Source organism: Leopardus geoffroyi, chromosome A1, assembly GCF_018350155.1.
Source record: "Leopardus geoffroyi isolate Oge1 chromosome A1, O.geoffroyi_Oge1_pat1.0, whole genome shotgun sequence".
In the NCBI taxonomy this organism is placed as follows: domain Eukaryota; kingdom Metazoa; phylum Chordata; class Mammalia; order Carnivora; family Felidae; genus Leopardus; species Leopardus geoffroyi.
In genome coordinates, this window is record NC_059326.1 from 25,221,400 (window position 1) to 25,237,660 (window position 16,261).

Consider the following 16,261-nt stretch of genomic DNA (forward strand, 5'->3'; position numbering starts at 1 on the left):
GTCCACAGTCTCACGGGTTTTAGTAGCAAAGCCAGGATTCATTTCCAAGTTTGTCAGACTTCAAATATGTTTTCTTTCCAATATGTAGCACCAACTTGCCATCTACTCTTGATCAAACGACACAGTTCCTATTTTAAGGACAAGCTTCTAGGGAGGCCTAATCTGCTAAAGATCATTATTTGGGAATTTAGCCTGCTGTCAAAAGATGGTCTTTTGTGTGAAACGACCTGGTCCTCTGCTCCAGATCTGTGCATTTCTGGTATTAGCGTATGGATTGTGAGTTGACGATCATCCCGGAAGGACTAGAGGCCATATCCATGCCTGTGTGTAGACAGTGTTCCCTGACAGTGAAGCAGTTCCCAGTCTTAATCATCCAGGAAAGAGGCGAGTTCTCAGGGAGGAAACCAGAATTCCTAGTTCTGGGGGTCCTAGGCATGCAGAGAACCTCTGCTTCTCTCACAGCCTGGACATGATGGGCCTAGAAGCCTTTGAGGAGGACAGTGTGCAGGTGTGAATTCATCAGGGGTAGGAAATCTGGAGGCTGGGAGCCAGGATGGACGGGCCAGAAAGTCCTGGAGGACAGGCCTAACATTACAATGCACAGTAAGCTAGGCCTGACCCTAAGCATGAGCCCACTTTGAAAGTTAGAGTGAGCTCAGGAATGCTTCTGGTACATCTTACTCTGAATCTGCAAATCAGTAGTTCAGAGATACTACTGATGCAGGGATCAAGGACACACACGAACGAATGCCTCTCTCCATTGCCTTCCTAGTTCCCTGCAGACACGAGAAGTTCCATGGTTTCAGCAGTCACAGGTTGGGAGAAACCCAGCAAGTCACAGCTGCCCAAAACTCTGATGGGGAGACCGGGGCAGGGTGTCAGGAATGAGGACAGTCACATCGACATTCCAGTGACAGGGACGCTTCACTCGGGTCCTCTAAGATGGAAGAGCTTAAGACCAAGAGGAAATTATTCATTCACTTGAAAAAAAAAAAATTGCTGTTCTCTTTTAGGTACCAGATAATGTTCTAGAGATACAGTAGTTAACCAAGATAGCCAAGTTCCTAGTCCCAAGAAACTTACATTAGAGAAGACAGTACAGTACACACGCGTATATATATGACCTATACTATATGTACATTATAGTTCCATAGTGTTGATAAATGCCATGGAGTAAAATAAATTAGAGTAAGAGGATGGAGAGAGGTTTTTTGTAAGTGAAGGGGAGGGAAGGCAGCCTCAGATTGAAGGTATTTGTGGGGCAGCGCTGCAAATGAAGTGGGAGAGAGACCCAGCATGGGTATCTGATAGTGTCCTAAGCAAAGAGATCGTGCAAAGGCCCTGTGACAGGTGTAGACAGCACGTTTAACGCACAAAAAGTGGTAAATTGTTTAGAGCAAAGGGAGCAAGGAGGATATGGGTGGGAAAAAGGCGAGGCCAGGGAGTTAGCTGGGAGCCAGAGTGTGTCAGCTCTTGGTGGCCATGAGAGGGATCTTTGGCTTTATTCGGAATGGGATGGAAACCCATTAAAATACTTGGTGAGACAAATTACAGTCCGTATGAGGCAAGAACGGACACAGGGAGACTCATGTATTAGTTTCCCGGGGCTACCATACAATTATCACCAGCTTGATGGCTCAAAATCACAGAAAATTTCTCCCACCGTTCTGGAGGCCAAAATTCTGAAGGAAGGTGTTTTGGTCTTTTGGGTGAAATGACCTGGTCACTTCCCCTCTGAAGGGCCACATCCTCTCTGAAGGCTCTAAGAGAAAATCCTTCACTGCTTCTTCTGGTTCTGGTGGCTCCAGGCATTCCTTGGCTTGCGGCCACATCATTCCAACTTCTTCCTTGATCTTTACATGGTCTTCTCCTCTGCGGCTGTCTCTTCTGCCTATGTCTCCTCTTCCATCGCTTCTAAGAATGCTTGCCGTTAGACTGAGGGCCTATCTGGATAATCCAGGATGATTTCATCTCAAGATCTTGAACTTATTTACATCAGCAAAGCCCCCTTTTGCTCAGATACAGTCACATTCACAGGTTCCAGAAGTTAGGAGGTTGACCTATTTTGGCGGTCCACCTTTCAGCCCCACGACAACTAGTCAGGAGGCTCTGGTAAAGCCCAGAGAGGTGATGAGGGAGATTTGCCCTAGGGGAGTAGCAGCCAGACGGTGAAAAGTGGTCAGATTATGCTAGTATAACAGGTCAATGGGGAGGGGTCGGTTCATTCGTCTTCTCCAAAAATGTTTCTGGGGAACCTACCACGTTCCTACACTACTGTCACTGGGGATACAGCGGGGTTAACACAGATATAATGCCCGCCCACCTGGAGCTTACCTCGGGTCTAACAAGAAACCTGGACCTTGAATAAGCGTGTTGTGTGTTACAAAGGAAATATACCAGCAACAGACCGACCTATTGAGAGTTTGGAACGCGCCGAGGAGGAATACAACTTAGCCAGGACAAAGGGTGCTCCAGGCGAAAAGGCTGAGGAAGGTACGGAGCTCTGGCAGAGCAGGCTGAATCTGTGGAGTCCCTGGAGACCAGGGGAGCAGCCTGGCCACCAGAAGGTCCCAGAACACCGAGGACACACCTCTGCCCCTCACAACTTGTGACGTCGGCCTGTGGGCACGTAGCCATCTTCAGCAAGAGGCCCCCGTCCCAGGCTCCGGCACCAGCTCCTACCGTACCCACAACCCTGAGCGGCACCGATGCCCGCAGCCTGAGCTTGTGCAGACTGGGCAAAGTGGTTCTCGCAGCAGGCTGGCCACACCCCCCTTGCGTCACTCCCTCCTTCCTCCTAAGGAGATGCTCACGTTCACGGGGTTTCGATTCATTTATTTTTAACCTTTATTATTATTATTTTAATGTTTATTTATTTTTGAGACAGAGACACAGCATGAACAGGGGAGGGGCAGAGAGAGAGGGAGACACAGAATCGGAAGCAGGCTCCAGGCTCTGAGCTGTCAGCACAGAGCCCTACGCGGGGCTCGAACCCACAAACCGCGAGATCATGACCTGAGCGGAAGTCGGCCGCTTAACCGACTGAGCCACCCAGGCGCCCCTATTTTTAACCTTTAAACGGCTCACCCAGGCACCGGGTTTCGCTTGCCAAATGCAGATATAAAAATGTCAGTACACGAAAAGTTGCTTTTAAGAAAAAGTCCTTTCATCTGCAAGATTCATAATACTCATTAGCAGGCTCAAAATCTCGCAGATGAAAGGCAGAGCCAGAGAGTAAATGAAGACGGACAGGCACTCCTCTGACTACGTGGTGGGACTGCAGGCCGCCCCTGACGTTTGCAGGGCTCAAGGCCAAAGTGCAGATGGAGGTCTACACGCTTCCAAGTTCAGATACTTATGAGTACAAATCAAGGTAAGAGACTCTTAAAATATGTTCTATCCTCCCCCTTTAGGAATCCCCCCTTCTGGAGTGATCTGCATGGCTACGACCCCCAGCCAGTGGCCTGTCTTGCGTTCTTCGTCATGAGGCTTAGTCTGGCACTGTGACAGGTCCCAGGCAAAGGCAAATGAACCTCCACAGGCCACACATCCCAACTCTGTGCATATCCCCCGAAATAGTCATCCATGGGCCGTATCTCATGTCTAACGGTCCACCTTCTGGATGCTGGGTCCCAGAAATAGCACAGCTACAGGACGTTGACTTAGAGCCGTTGGGTAGGGAATACGGGATCTCCGTTATCTGGAGTGTGGTCTCCACGGGTCGGTTCAAGGGCTCCGGGCAGGCACAACCCATCAGTGCCTCACCTCAAGAGGAGGGGCATAGCCGGAAGAGTATATGGGTGCATTCAGCCTTTTGCTACGTCAGCGGTCTTGCCGAGGTATGGGAGGGGAAAAGTGGGCCTAGATCAGTCTAGCAAGTGGACAGATTTCCTGGGTTGATCGAGCAGCCTGTCCTTCTCAAACAACTTGTAAAGAGCAATCTGCTATTAATAAAAGGAATGTCTGAGGCTTAGAGTAATCTCTGTAAAAACAAGTAAAAGCAAATAAAGTACCCCTCTGACATGAAAAGTTTGTTCCTCAAGGCTTTTATTTTATGGCCTACGACAGCAGCTGAGCACTGTCCTCGGTGTCCTCCTCCTGGCCAGAGCCCCGCGCCTACTCTGTGTCCCATCACCGCTGGGTTCTGGGTAAGGGGCTGCCAGGAGACCTTCCTGATAAGCCCCCAGCCGTGGACTCACAAGGACACACACACACCCCTACGCGCTCCTGAGAATGCAGCAGCCGAAAATAAAAGGCGCAGGACAGGGCCTCCACCTGAAAACAAACAGCCTTTCCAAGGATACGGTCCAGAACAGGGTTCCGTTTATACATCATTCACGCATTCGTTTACTCCAGCAACAAAAGCTGATGGAGAGTTTACCCGATGCCAGATACTTCCAAGTGCTGGATTTGCCCATCACTGGGCTAGGCACTGGGCAAACTAAATACGGCCCCTGCACTCAAGGACGCCCACCCTAGCTGAGGAGAGAAGGCCGCAAGCTAGTAATTTCAGCATGAGCTGGACAGGTCTTAACTGCCGTTTGAGTCCACAGGGCAGAGAGAGAGAGGCCGCATCCATCTTATGGAGGCTTATTGGTCTCAGACAACACCAGTCGGGACTGTGGCTGAGCCACCTAAATGCTATAAAGGACAAGAGCCAACATGATCCTCGTACGTGAAGGTGTCACTAATATCCCGATGGGGGGCGCCTGGGTGGCTCAGTCGGTTAAGCGTCCGACTTCAACTCAGGTCACTATCTTGCAGTCCGTGAGTTCGAGCCCCGTGTCGGGCTCTGGGCTGATGGCTCAGAGCCTGGAGCCTGCTTCTGATTCTGTGTCTCCCTCTCTCTCTCTGCCCCTCCCCCGTTCATGCTCTGTCTCTGTCTCAAAAATAAATAAACGTTAAAAAAAAAAATTAAAAAAAAAATAGCCCGATGGATGGCACAAATATGTATCAAGCATCTAGCACGTGTCAGGCACCATGTGAGCAGTGAGGACGTGTGAGCAACAAGACCCCATCCCGAAGGCTCTCAAAAGGCAGGAAAGTATGTATAAATCAACCAGCCCCGGGCAGCCAAGAGCCAGGGCCTAGGAACTAAAGAAGGGCCCTGAGAGCTCAAGATCTGAGTCCTAGGTTTTGTTCTCAAAACGTCACCCACATATTCCTTCCCCGCTCCTCACAGAGTGAGACTGTCCTGGATGTATACCTGACCAGGCGGGTCAAGAGGCTTTCGAAATCATAGGACTGGTGTGCATACAGACACGTGTATGGACCCCTCTGACTGCTCTTTGCCCATGGATCTTGGTTCTTAAAAAGTTTGGTTCAGGGGCGCCTGAGTGGCTCAGTCGGTTGAGCGTCCGACTTCGGCTCAGGTCATGATCTCATGGTCCGTGGGTTCCAGCCCCGCGTCGGGCTCTGTGCTGATGGCTCAGAGCCTGGAGCCTGTTTCAGATTCTGTGTCTCCCTCTCTCTCTGACCCTCCCCCGTTCATGCTCTGTCTCTCTCTGTCTCAAAAATAAATAAATGTTAAAAAAAAAAAAAGTTTGGTTCACCAAAATTTTCGTTTTCATTGTCCTCTTTTCCAATTAGTTAACGGCATACATATATCCCAAGGCCCAAGCCTTCTGTGTGTCTGCTAACCCATATCTCCCTGCTGAATTTACATAATTTTGCTCATCGGTAAAAGAAACTGTGTGTGCAGTGATGTAACGGAGGCAAGAATCAGGTATTCTTAGAGATGGGCCTTGACTCGGTGGCCAGATACAGCAATGTTTAGGGAATAAGCTTCCAGGCCCACCCCCACAGTGAAGGATCTCTCTGCAATACTTAAACCGATCTTCATGGCTTGAAAACCACGAATTTCATACAGGCAAGTCCGTTTCTAGCCTTCGTTATTCTGACTAACTAACCACCAATTTCACCAACGGAAGCCTCTGCGAAATGTTAATTAGCAGCCTCTGGTGTGGATCAGAAATATGGATACTGAGGCAATGGCAGTTGTCATCTCTGGAGTGTGGCCTTCCTGCTAAAGTGTCGGATGATCACCTCAAAGAGTGACTTCCTGATTAGGGAACTGATAGCCTCTACAGTCTGGTTAAAAAGGTTCACGTTCATACCACATCCCTCCCACTAAAATACTTCAAAGAAAATCATGGACATTACCATGCTGTCCACAGGAAGATCTCATCCATCTGTGTCCCAAGTATAACTAAGTCTGGGGGAAATGGAGCATGGGACACATTCTCTAATGAAGATGTTCTATCCCAGGTGACAAGAGTCCCACTGTTGTTTTCTGCTCTCAGCTTATTTTTTGACTGCTTGGAAGGCATTCCAGAGTCCTCCTGGGTTTTGTGGGCACGTCTACCGTCACGGTAGGTTTTGACGAAAAGAGGGGAAGGGCCGAGGTGTCCGGGGAAAATAGAACAGGCAACGCTCAGCCTTCAGCCTTGACTGTCCCTCCTGGAAAGAGCGAGAATTTTTAGGCACTGCAGAGTGGGACGTAGGGGTAGCTAACAATTATTCCCTCTTCTTAGCAGCCCTGATTACAAACTTGGTGCAGGCCCTGACGTTATCCCCAAACTCTGATACCTACCCTGAAATTTTACCCCCTCTCCCACCTGCTTTTCGGCCCTGGGTGTGAAACGCACTGATAAGCATGTTGCTCTCCCCTCCCCCACACCCCCCCCCCCCTTAAGTTGCTCTCACAAAAGAGACTTTGCGTGAGCAAAGTCTAAGCAAATGCCTGTCATCTGAAATTGGGTGCAAACCCTCCCCCAGCTGAAATACAGTAGCAAGCAGGGCTTGCTGGCCACAGAGAGCAGAAAGGGTCATGAGATTTTCCAGGGGCAGTTGTCCTCTTTGGAGGCCAGGATTTGGAGAGAGAGCTATTACCAACCATAGGAGTGTGGCTGATCAAATTAAGGAAGGCGTTTTTTAAATTCAATTACACCCTCAGTGGAAATGGTCTCACTAATGCTTGGGGAAAGAATTATACCCAGTCCATAAAGCCTAACACTTCTAAACCCAATTTTGCACATTATTCTAAAGGTTAATTCAAGATCTCTCTTCCAAATGGGAAGTTAAATACAGCCAATGGGAGGAAGGCATCTGCTGACTGACTGAGGAGTTTATCAGCCTGTAAGAGTTCATTAGTTTTAATTAGCGTAATCACTAATGTTGCATTAACAGTTTAGTGAAGGAAAGTAATTACTCACACATCCACTGTATTAGATGGGAAGATTAGAATTCATTTTCCAAAACGATTAGCATTTTGCCAATTAAAAGAATCCTTTCTCCCTGCCAGAAGCCCTGTGACCTCACTCACCCGAAGATCGTTTAAACGAAACATATTTTGCATCAGAAAATGGAGCAGGAAGAAGGGGAAGAATTAAGGCTGGGTTTATTTCTAGAGCCTTCTTGGGGCACAGCGATTGCAGGGGCTCCCTGAGTTGATAGTGTCCCGCTCTATTTGCATAGTCATTCACTTTAGTGGCTTCAGGTTGTGCCCTGGGCTTTGTCACCCAGCAGCAATTAAAAAATGAAAAGGCTAGTGGAAGATGAGGTCGAAGGAAGCCAGGAAGCAAGGTGGAAGGGCCGTTGCTAAGGTCCTCTGGTTGGACAAGAGTGGGACTTACCACCGGCCCCATCCTGAGCGCGCAGGAGCGCTCTACCGCAGGAAGCTGTGTCTCTTGGGCCCCTTAATGACTTCTTCCCCTGAGCACCGGTGATATCTTGCCGCCTCTGGCTGCTCTCCAGCACCACGGCCACCTCTTCTCCATCTCTACCAGGCCCCCCAGAGACCCATTTCTGCGACGGGAATTTCAGGATGTTCTGCCATCATGGGTCTGTGTTGGGACAGGAGGCCCAGGCCAAGTGCAATGTTGGGGTTTCCAGGCCCTTATGTTGGCCTGTGTTCAGTCCAGAGTGCTGCCCAAGTGCAAAGATCATCTGGCCAGGACAGACACAGGCAGGCATGGACTGAGGCAGAAGGCCACCGGAAGTAATCACCCAAATCCACACCTAAAGGGAAATGCCATCTTGATGTAATACTTAATAACAAGTATTGCGATACTTGTAATAATTTGATGTAGTTATTAAAGCTGTCTCACAAGCATTATTTCCTTCGATCCCCAAACAACCCTTTGAGATACATATTTTGTTGATAGGGAAACTGACTTAATCAGGGCTACGGGACAAATAAACAGTGAAACAGAATAGAGTCTGCGGACATCCAGCCTGTGATCATCACAGACTCTGATCTGTCACCTTTGACTGATCTGGGCTCTGTTCCCAGCGGCACCCCTTATGAGCCACGTCACCTTGGGCAAGGGACTCAACATCTCTAGGTTTCTTCATCTGCAAGACAAATATAATATGTTTCTCTAGTGATTGTTGTAAAGACAAAGTGAGAGAGAGGAGCTTCTCAGAGGCTGGGAGAGGGGACCGTGTTTGGGGCTTTCCGTGAGAGGTCGAGACCAGTCCTCTTGAGCCCAGCAGATGAACCCCACTGCCAGGCCTGAGTCTGTTGGAAAGACCTGGGGGGACCCTGGCATGTGGCCGACAGTGTGCGAGCCCTGGGCTTTTGTACGTTCCCAAGGGATACAAGAAACTCCCCCTCTCCCACTGACTGAATGGTACATGCCACCAGCAGGCAGGTAGGAGCTAAGCCAGATTTAAGTTTTTCATTTGTTTTTTAAAGAGGAATTGATCGGGGCGCCTGGGTGGCTCGGTCGGTTAACCGTCCGACTTCGGATCAGGTCACGATCTCACGGTCCGTGAGTTCGAGCCCCGCGTCGGGCTCTGTGCTGACAGCTCAGAGCCTGGAGCCTGTTTCAGATCCTGTGTCTCCCTCTCTCTCTGCTCCTCCCCTGTTCATGCTCTGTCTCTCTCTGTCTCAAAAATAAATAAACTTTAAAAAAATAAAGAGGAATTGATCTTTCCTGTGAAAAATTAAATGAAGTAATTATGCAAAAAAATACCAACTTTCCACAGTGCCTAATTCTTAGCAGAGGTTACCTACTAGTCAGTCAGTCCCCTTTCCTATATTTAACACGAAAGGGGAAGTCAGACCCATCACTAGCAGGATTCTGGAACACAGCCTCCCTCATGGGCCTGGCAGGGGTGCAGGATGGGTGACGGCACGCTGCCCCTCCGCTTCCGCCCAGGAACAGCGCAGGAACCACCGAAAGGCCCCTGTGGCTCACCCCCCAGGTTGGCTGCCGTCCGTGGGCAGGGCACAGAAACTGGCAGCTGGAGCTAACAACCCCAGAACAGAGCTGGTGCGATGCCCGCCTGCCTCTAGGTCACCCGAGCCCACAGGGCGACCCGCACACCATGTGGGGGGTGTGTACGCAGTGGAGGCGGGGTGGGGCCCAGGATACCCTAAAGAAAGGGAAGCCAGCCAGGCCTCCACCATTAGCCATCCTCGAGCCCAGGGAGACGGGCACCCTGGCAGCCACAGTGGCACGAGTCAGAAGGCAGACCTTCACCCTCAAACTCTCCACGTTGGGGACGAAAGGAACTGAGAGGAGGAGGCAAGGGTCCAAAGGCACCTGCAGTCCTGATAGGGCTTGGAGAGCCGGGGCACAAGGGACACGGTGCCTGAGTTCCGCCCGGAGGCCAGCTGCCCCGGGATGGCCTCGTGCCCCGAGCGCCCCGCGAGGTGCCACCTCACTACACAGCCCTGGTCCCACAGGCTAATTCAAGGAACCCGAGCTGGAACTCCAGGAATGGGGGAGGAACTGGAGGCAGGGAGAGCTTCAGGGAGGGAGAAGGGGGGGAGCAGGGCTGCCGTGTTCAGAGTCAGGGGGGTGTCAAAACGGCCAAGCTTTGTAACCTTGGGCACACAACCACAGAAGCCGGTTTCTTCAACTGAAAAATAGGAACCGTAGTCCTCGGGTCACAGGGAGGACCCTTGCGAAAATCACAATTAATGAGGCGCACGCTGATGTCTGTGCCACCCACAGCCAGAAACACGGTTCATCCTGCCACCCTCACGGTCCGGCCAGAGAAGGTATTCAATCAGTGTTTACTGATACCTGACCAGAAAGAGCCATCACAGCTCCTGGGGCAGGGGGGGGTGTTTGTGGACACACTGCCATGCGGAACAAAGGATCGGGAGAGTCTCGGGGTGGAGGCTTCCTCGCATTGAGCCCCTGGGAAGCTGCTCTGGAGCAGTGAGCCTGGAACAGGGCAGAAATGTGCCCGCTGGGGGGGTGGTCGGGGGTAAGGGCGAAGTCCCGGGAGTCACAGATGAGGCTCCCTGCCTGGGAACTGTGGCCCAAGTTGCACATCATCAGCTCTGCATCCCTCCTGAGGACCCAGGGGAGGGCACCCAAGACGGCACAACCCCTGGCAGCACTGGAAGGACAAACAGGCACTTACCGCAGCGTTGTTCTAATAAGAATAGCAAATGGGGGCGCCTGGGTGGCTCAGTCGGTTAGGCGGCCGGCTCTTGATTTCAGCTCTGGTCATGATCTCACAGTTCGTGAGTGCGAGACCCACGTCGGGCTCTGTTCTGACAGTGCGGAGCCGCTTGGGATTGTCTCTCTCCCTCCCTCTCTCCCTCTCTCTCTCTCTCTCTCTCCAAATAAATAATTAAACGTAAAAAAATATAATAATATCAATGATAAGAAAGGGAGGGGAGGAATTCCATTGGCTTCTAATGCCTGCACAAAAATATTAGCGGTATTAAAAAAGCAAAAACAAAATTGCTTTTTGTCTTTATGACTAATGATCATCATAATGCACGTTGAAGGGGGAAATTGCCTATGTGTTTCAGTATTTTGTTAAGGAATCAGAAAGACATAAATATTGTCTTTTCTTGGATTCAAGTTTCAGAATCTCAACCACCCAAGGCATCTACCTCAATTTTTTTTAGGGGTTTGTTTTTGTTTTTTTTTGTTTTTTTTTTTTAACATGCTGTTAGCTTTGGAAAATATCTTCTTTGCGAAAGGAATTTTTTGCGGGAGCTTCCGTTTTTAATTGGCACAATTTAGATTCTATACCAAAATGACACGACATGGAGAAGATTTAACAATGTCTCAGCACCTAGATCTGGCAAGACCTTCAGAACAATTTAATTGTGTCTCATGAAAGCATCTGTCAAATCGGATAATCACAAGTGTTGGCGAGGACGGGGAGACACTGGAATCCTCTTACCCGGCCGATGGGAATATAAAATGGTGCTGCCACTTTGGAGAACAGTCTGGCAGTTTCCCCTCGTTCTGGTGGGGTGGTGGTTTTAATATTTATTTAGTTTGAGAAAGAGAGAAAGAGAGAGAACGCATGGTGTGCTCAGGGGAGCAGCGAAGGCATGCAGAGAGGGAGACAGGGAATCCCCAGCAGGCGCTGCACGGGTCAGCCCAACGTGGGTCTCGAACTCACGAACCGTGAGATGGTGACCGGAGCCGAAATCAAGAGTCGGATGTTCAACCGACCGAGCCACCCGGGTAGCCCCGGCCCCTTGGTTTTGTTTTTTTTTTTTTGTTTTTTTTTTTTTAAGAAATAAAGCTTTTGCCGCCTGCTTTCCACTCTTGGCACACCTGGGGAGCCTCAGCCAGGCCGAGGGACTGGCCTCCGCCACTAACACTCTCCTCTCTCCCGCAGTATGTGTCCAGCCGACGCGCCGTCACTCAGAGCGCACCAGAGCAAGGCGGCTTCCCCCCTCACCACCTCACCCACCACCACCGCCCCCACCGCCCCCACCACCACCTCCGCCACCACGCCCGCCCCCACCACCTCCGCCACCAGGAGGCGGGGCTGCACGCCGCCCAGGTGACCCCCTGCATGTGCCCCTTGTTCTCCTGCCAGTGGGAAGGCCACCTGGAGGTGGTGGTGCCCCACCTGCGGCAGATGCACAGGGTTGACATCCTCCAGGGAGCGGAGATAGTCTTCCTGGCCACGGACATGCACCTCCCCGCCCCAGCCGACTGGATCATCATGCACTCCTGCCTCGGCCACCACTTCCTGCTGGTGCTCAGGAAACAGGAGAGGCACGAAGGGCACCCCCAGTTCTTTGCCACCATGATGCTGATCGGGACCCCCACCCAGGCCGACTGCTTCACCTACCGCCTGGAGCTCAACAGAAACCACCGGCGTCTCAAGTGGGAGGCCACCCCCCGGTCCGTTCTCGAGTGCGTGGACTCGGTGATCACCGATGGGGACTGCCTCGTCCTCAACACCTCCCTGGCCCAGCTCTTCTCCGACAACGGCAGCCTCGCCATCGGCATCGCCATCACCGCCGCCGAGGTCTGCTCCGCAGAAGCCGAGGTGTGAAGCCAGAGGCCAACGGACGTTCCCGCACGGCCCCCCTCCGCCAAGACACTCTGCCTGTGGCCCTGGGATCCCCGGTTGCCGGGACTCCAGGCTCCTTTTTGTTCTTCTCCCTCCTTCCCTCCCTTCTTTTTTTTTTGTCTCAGGTACTTTGTGGTACTTAGTCTTTGTCTGCCATGGGCATTTTAGTAGGTAAACATCCTGTGATTCAAGACCTTGGTGTGATGTTTGTCCTGATTTGTCGGTAGAGTTTTCTAGAGCATTTTTAATCCTCTAGAGCATTTAAAATCTAGAGCATTTTCATTTGATCAGGAGGGTTATTTCCTGCCACCCCCAGGTCCCTTCTCCGCTGCTCCCCCAATGAGCGAAAGCCACCGAGACCGCAAAGCGGACCGTTGGGGTTGAAAGGAGGTTTGGTGTCCCAATCATTTCTTCCTTCTCTTTTCAGTCTATTTCGGACCAAGCCACCACTGAACTGTGTGAGGACAGCAGGTTGGGGAAGGGGACCTGGCCAGCTCTGAGGTGTATTCCAGACCAACCAGATGCAACTCTGACAGCTTCCCACGACCCTTAGGGTCAGGGCTAAGCTGCCTGGACACGAGGACGTGGCATCACCTCTGAAGGCCAGGGAACCCAGGCTGGAGGTACCACGACGCCATGAGCCCTCCGGTTTGATCCTGGGGCTCAAGGGGGTGCACAGATGCTGAACCCTCTGTTGGGTGGGCTGCTGTGGGCTTCCTGTCGGCCTGGGCCATGGTTTCTTGCTCTGGAATCAAAGTCCTCTTGTTTTTTGTGATTTCGTGAAAACCTCTTTGCCCTCTGTGGAGCGAGTAGGAAAGAAGAATAGGCAAGATGCAAGGGAAGGGAAGCAGCGGAGAAAACAAAAGATAAAATTAATCTCCCAGCTCTGGGAGGGCGTTCTCTCTGTAGAGAGTTTTATTATCAAATTGTAAAATCCATCGATCCTTTCGCTAGGGTAGAACACTTTGGTATCGTGCAAAGGACCCACTTGACTCTTGATAGTCAGGAAGGCGGAACCACGACTTAGCATCAACCATAAGGAATATGGAGGGTGTGCAGGGGACCTCTGGCCTCTGGGGGTCAGAGGTCACTCGTACACCTAGGGCAGGGGAAAAGGGGTCCTCTTTCCTTACTTTCAAAGTGCTCCGAGGGCCCCATTCAGCACACAAACGTTGTCACTGGTCAACTATTATTCAGCGCCCTGTTGCAGCGTGAATGAAAAGGTGACAAAATCCATCTCGCTTGTTATTGCTTTCTCTTATGGCTTGCTTGTAGACTGCTTTCTCTTATTTGGCTGTCGCAACAATTCAGCACCTTCTCGTGGAAGTCTCTCTCGTGTAGTTGAAGAAAGTACGCGTGTTTAATCGACTTTGTCTCTTCTGTCCAAAGGTGAATACCTTTCAGCCTTCCCAGTGGGCCTCTTCTCCCCGCTGTTTGCTGTTTTGTTCTCTCCTTGGCTACTCTCCAGTCGCTGAAAAGCATGGCGCCCAAACCCCACACAACGCTCATTAGAACTGAGTGGGCCTTCGGCCGCCCAGAGGTTGCTCTTTGCCCTATTCCCTCGGCGTCTTGGCTGCATCCGAGCAGGCCTCCAAACGAGTCCTTAGTTTCAGACGGCTTGGCCTGGCATCAGCAAGTCTTTCCCTCACCAAAAGTGTTGGATCCTGAGACACAACACCCTTCTCCCCCCAAGTCGGTATTCCTCCAGTCACCTATTCTGCCAACCCACACCGCCAGCACCGGTCAGTAGATTTCGTAAGGCAACCCCCTCTAGTCACACAGCAATCACTCAGACCCTGGGGCCAAACTTTTGTTAGGTTAGACCCTAAGGGGGCCCGTAAACATCATGTCGCTGACTGAGGCAAACATCAGGTCACAATCCCAAGGAAAGGGCTGTAACCTGTTTGCTCTATCAGAAGATCCTTCCAGGACACCAGCTCTCCCCTCGTGCCACACAGCCCAGGAATCAAGCTGAGGCTGGTTGGCCGGTGCTGGGAGAGACTAGCCCGCTTGGCTCCTTCCTTTATTCCCAGGTCCTTCCTCCAAACCTCAGATCCCCTTGCCTGTAAGTTTGACACCTCGGGAAGCCACAGTCCCTCCCCGGGTTTCCGATACTCAACTACTCTGAAACATTTATTGTAGCCTCACAGGTGCCCCAGGTACACAAACAAACAAAACCTCAACAAGAATATAATTACAGTTCACAGGGGCCTTAGGATTCCTGCAAACATCACCTCTGCCTTCTTGTCGTGCTGTTACCTGAGCCAGACTAGGAATAACTTCAGGTGATTATTACTGCACACAAGACTGTATTATGCATAAGTGACCCCAGATAGGAACTGGTATTTGGGTTCCTAGGAATGTTTAGAATTAAGGGTAGAGGGGCGCCTGGGTGGCACAGTCGGTTAAGGGTCCGACTTCAGCCAGGTCACGATCTCGCGGTCCGTGAGTTCGAGCCCCGCGTCGGGCTCTGGGCTGATGGCTCAGAGCCTGGAGCCTGTTTCCGATTCTGTGTCTCCCTCTCTCTCTGCCCCTCCCCCGTTCACGCTCTGTCTCTCTGTCCCAAAAATAAATAAATAAACGTTGAAAAAAAAAATTTAGAATTAAGGGTAGAAATGTTTTATTTGCATCCATCTATGGTGCTCCCAAGAAGGCCTGCCTCTCCATATCCAGATGTTGAGGAATTGAAGAAAAGAGAGCAAACAAAAAGATAATAGAGAATTGAAAACGATACGAACAAAGTGTGTGGTGTTGAGCTTTATAGCCACAAAGGGCCCCCTCGTTTGAATCTCGGGTTAATCCTTATTGGCATCCTCGATAGACTAGAAAAAATTAGAGATCCTGAGACACGAAATGACCTTCCCAAGGTCACACGTCAAGTGGGTGGGACCATGACTAGAACCTAGCCAACTGCCTACGGATTTGGTATTCTTGAAAAAGGAAGACCGACCCCAAATATTTAGCAGTATTCCCGCCTCATCAGTGGACTGTGGGCCTGAGGGTCAACTGGGTCTTGGTTCTGGGATACCTGAGGGATCAGGGAGAGAGAGAGACTGGAGTGGATTTGCTTTTAGATGGCAGCCCAACTTGAAGAAGTGGTCAACCTGGACCCCAGGGGATGGGGTGGTGGGAGTGAGAACTGGCTGTGGAGTCTTTGGGATCATTACCTACTCCAGGGTCCTCTTTCTTGGATTTCCAGGAATCTGTCCAGTGAAGAGCCCAGGGATCCCGTTGCCTCATTCACACCCAGGTGCTGACTTAATGACTCAACCTGCTAAGGAGTGTCTGCATTTTAAAAGCCTAGGGAGAAAGCCACACTTACAGCTAGAAATGAGTTACCAGTATTTCAATTTCAGGCATTTGTGAGAATGATTTTTTCAGGAGGTGTGGACATTCCTCCCCTTGAGGGAGGCCTACATAAATGGCGGATGCTGAAATGGAGGTCAGGCCATACAAAGCAGATTGTCTTTCACAGTCTTTGCCTGAACCTGCATCTGAGATAGATCCCATCACTACCCATGGCTACCTGGGACATTTTAAATGTTTTTATTTATTTTTGAAGGAGAGAGAGAGAGAGAGAGAGAGACAGAGCATGAACGGGGGAGGAACAGAGAGAGAGGGAGACACAGAATCGGAAGCAGGCTCAAGGCTCTAAGCTGTCAGCACAGAGCCTGAGGCGGGGCTCGAACCCACAGACTGTGAGATCATGATCTGAGCCGAAGCCGGACGCTCAGCGGACTGAGCCACCCAGGCGCCTACCTGGGACATTTTAGAAAGGGGCCAGGTTAATAACAATAACAATACCCATGGCTACCATTTATTGGGGGTTTGTGACCCAGTAGGTTGACTATGTTGAACATAGTATCTCATTTCATCCCATAACAGCCTTATGAAATGGGTACCATTATTGCACCCATGAGAAATTTAAAGCTGAGAGAGTTAGGACCTTGTTTAAGGCCACACGGCT

The 16,261-nt window shown here is 50.8% G+C and overlaps 1 protein-coding gene across 2 annotated transcripts in view; it reads left to right on the plus strand.

The window, feature by feature from the left end:
* SIAH3 (siah E3 ubiquitin protein ligase family member 3) overlaps window positions 1–12,487 on the plus strand; it is a 71,250-nt gene extending 58,763 nt beyond the window's left edge. For both annotated transcript variants that reach the window (XM_045476784.1, XM_045476774.1), the window contains exon 2: window positions 11,608–12,487. In XM_045476784.1, coding sequence (XP_045332740.1) covers window positions 11,608–12,276 — 669 coding nt within the window. In that variant the 3' untranslated portion in view covers window positions 12,277–12,487. The remainder of the gene's footprint in view (window positions 1–11,607) is intronic.
* The last annotated feature ends 3,774 nt before the right edge of the window (window positions 12,488–16,261 follow it).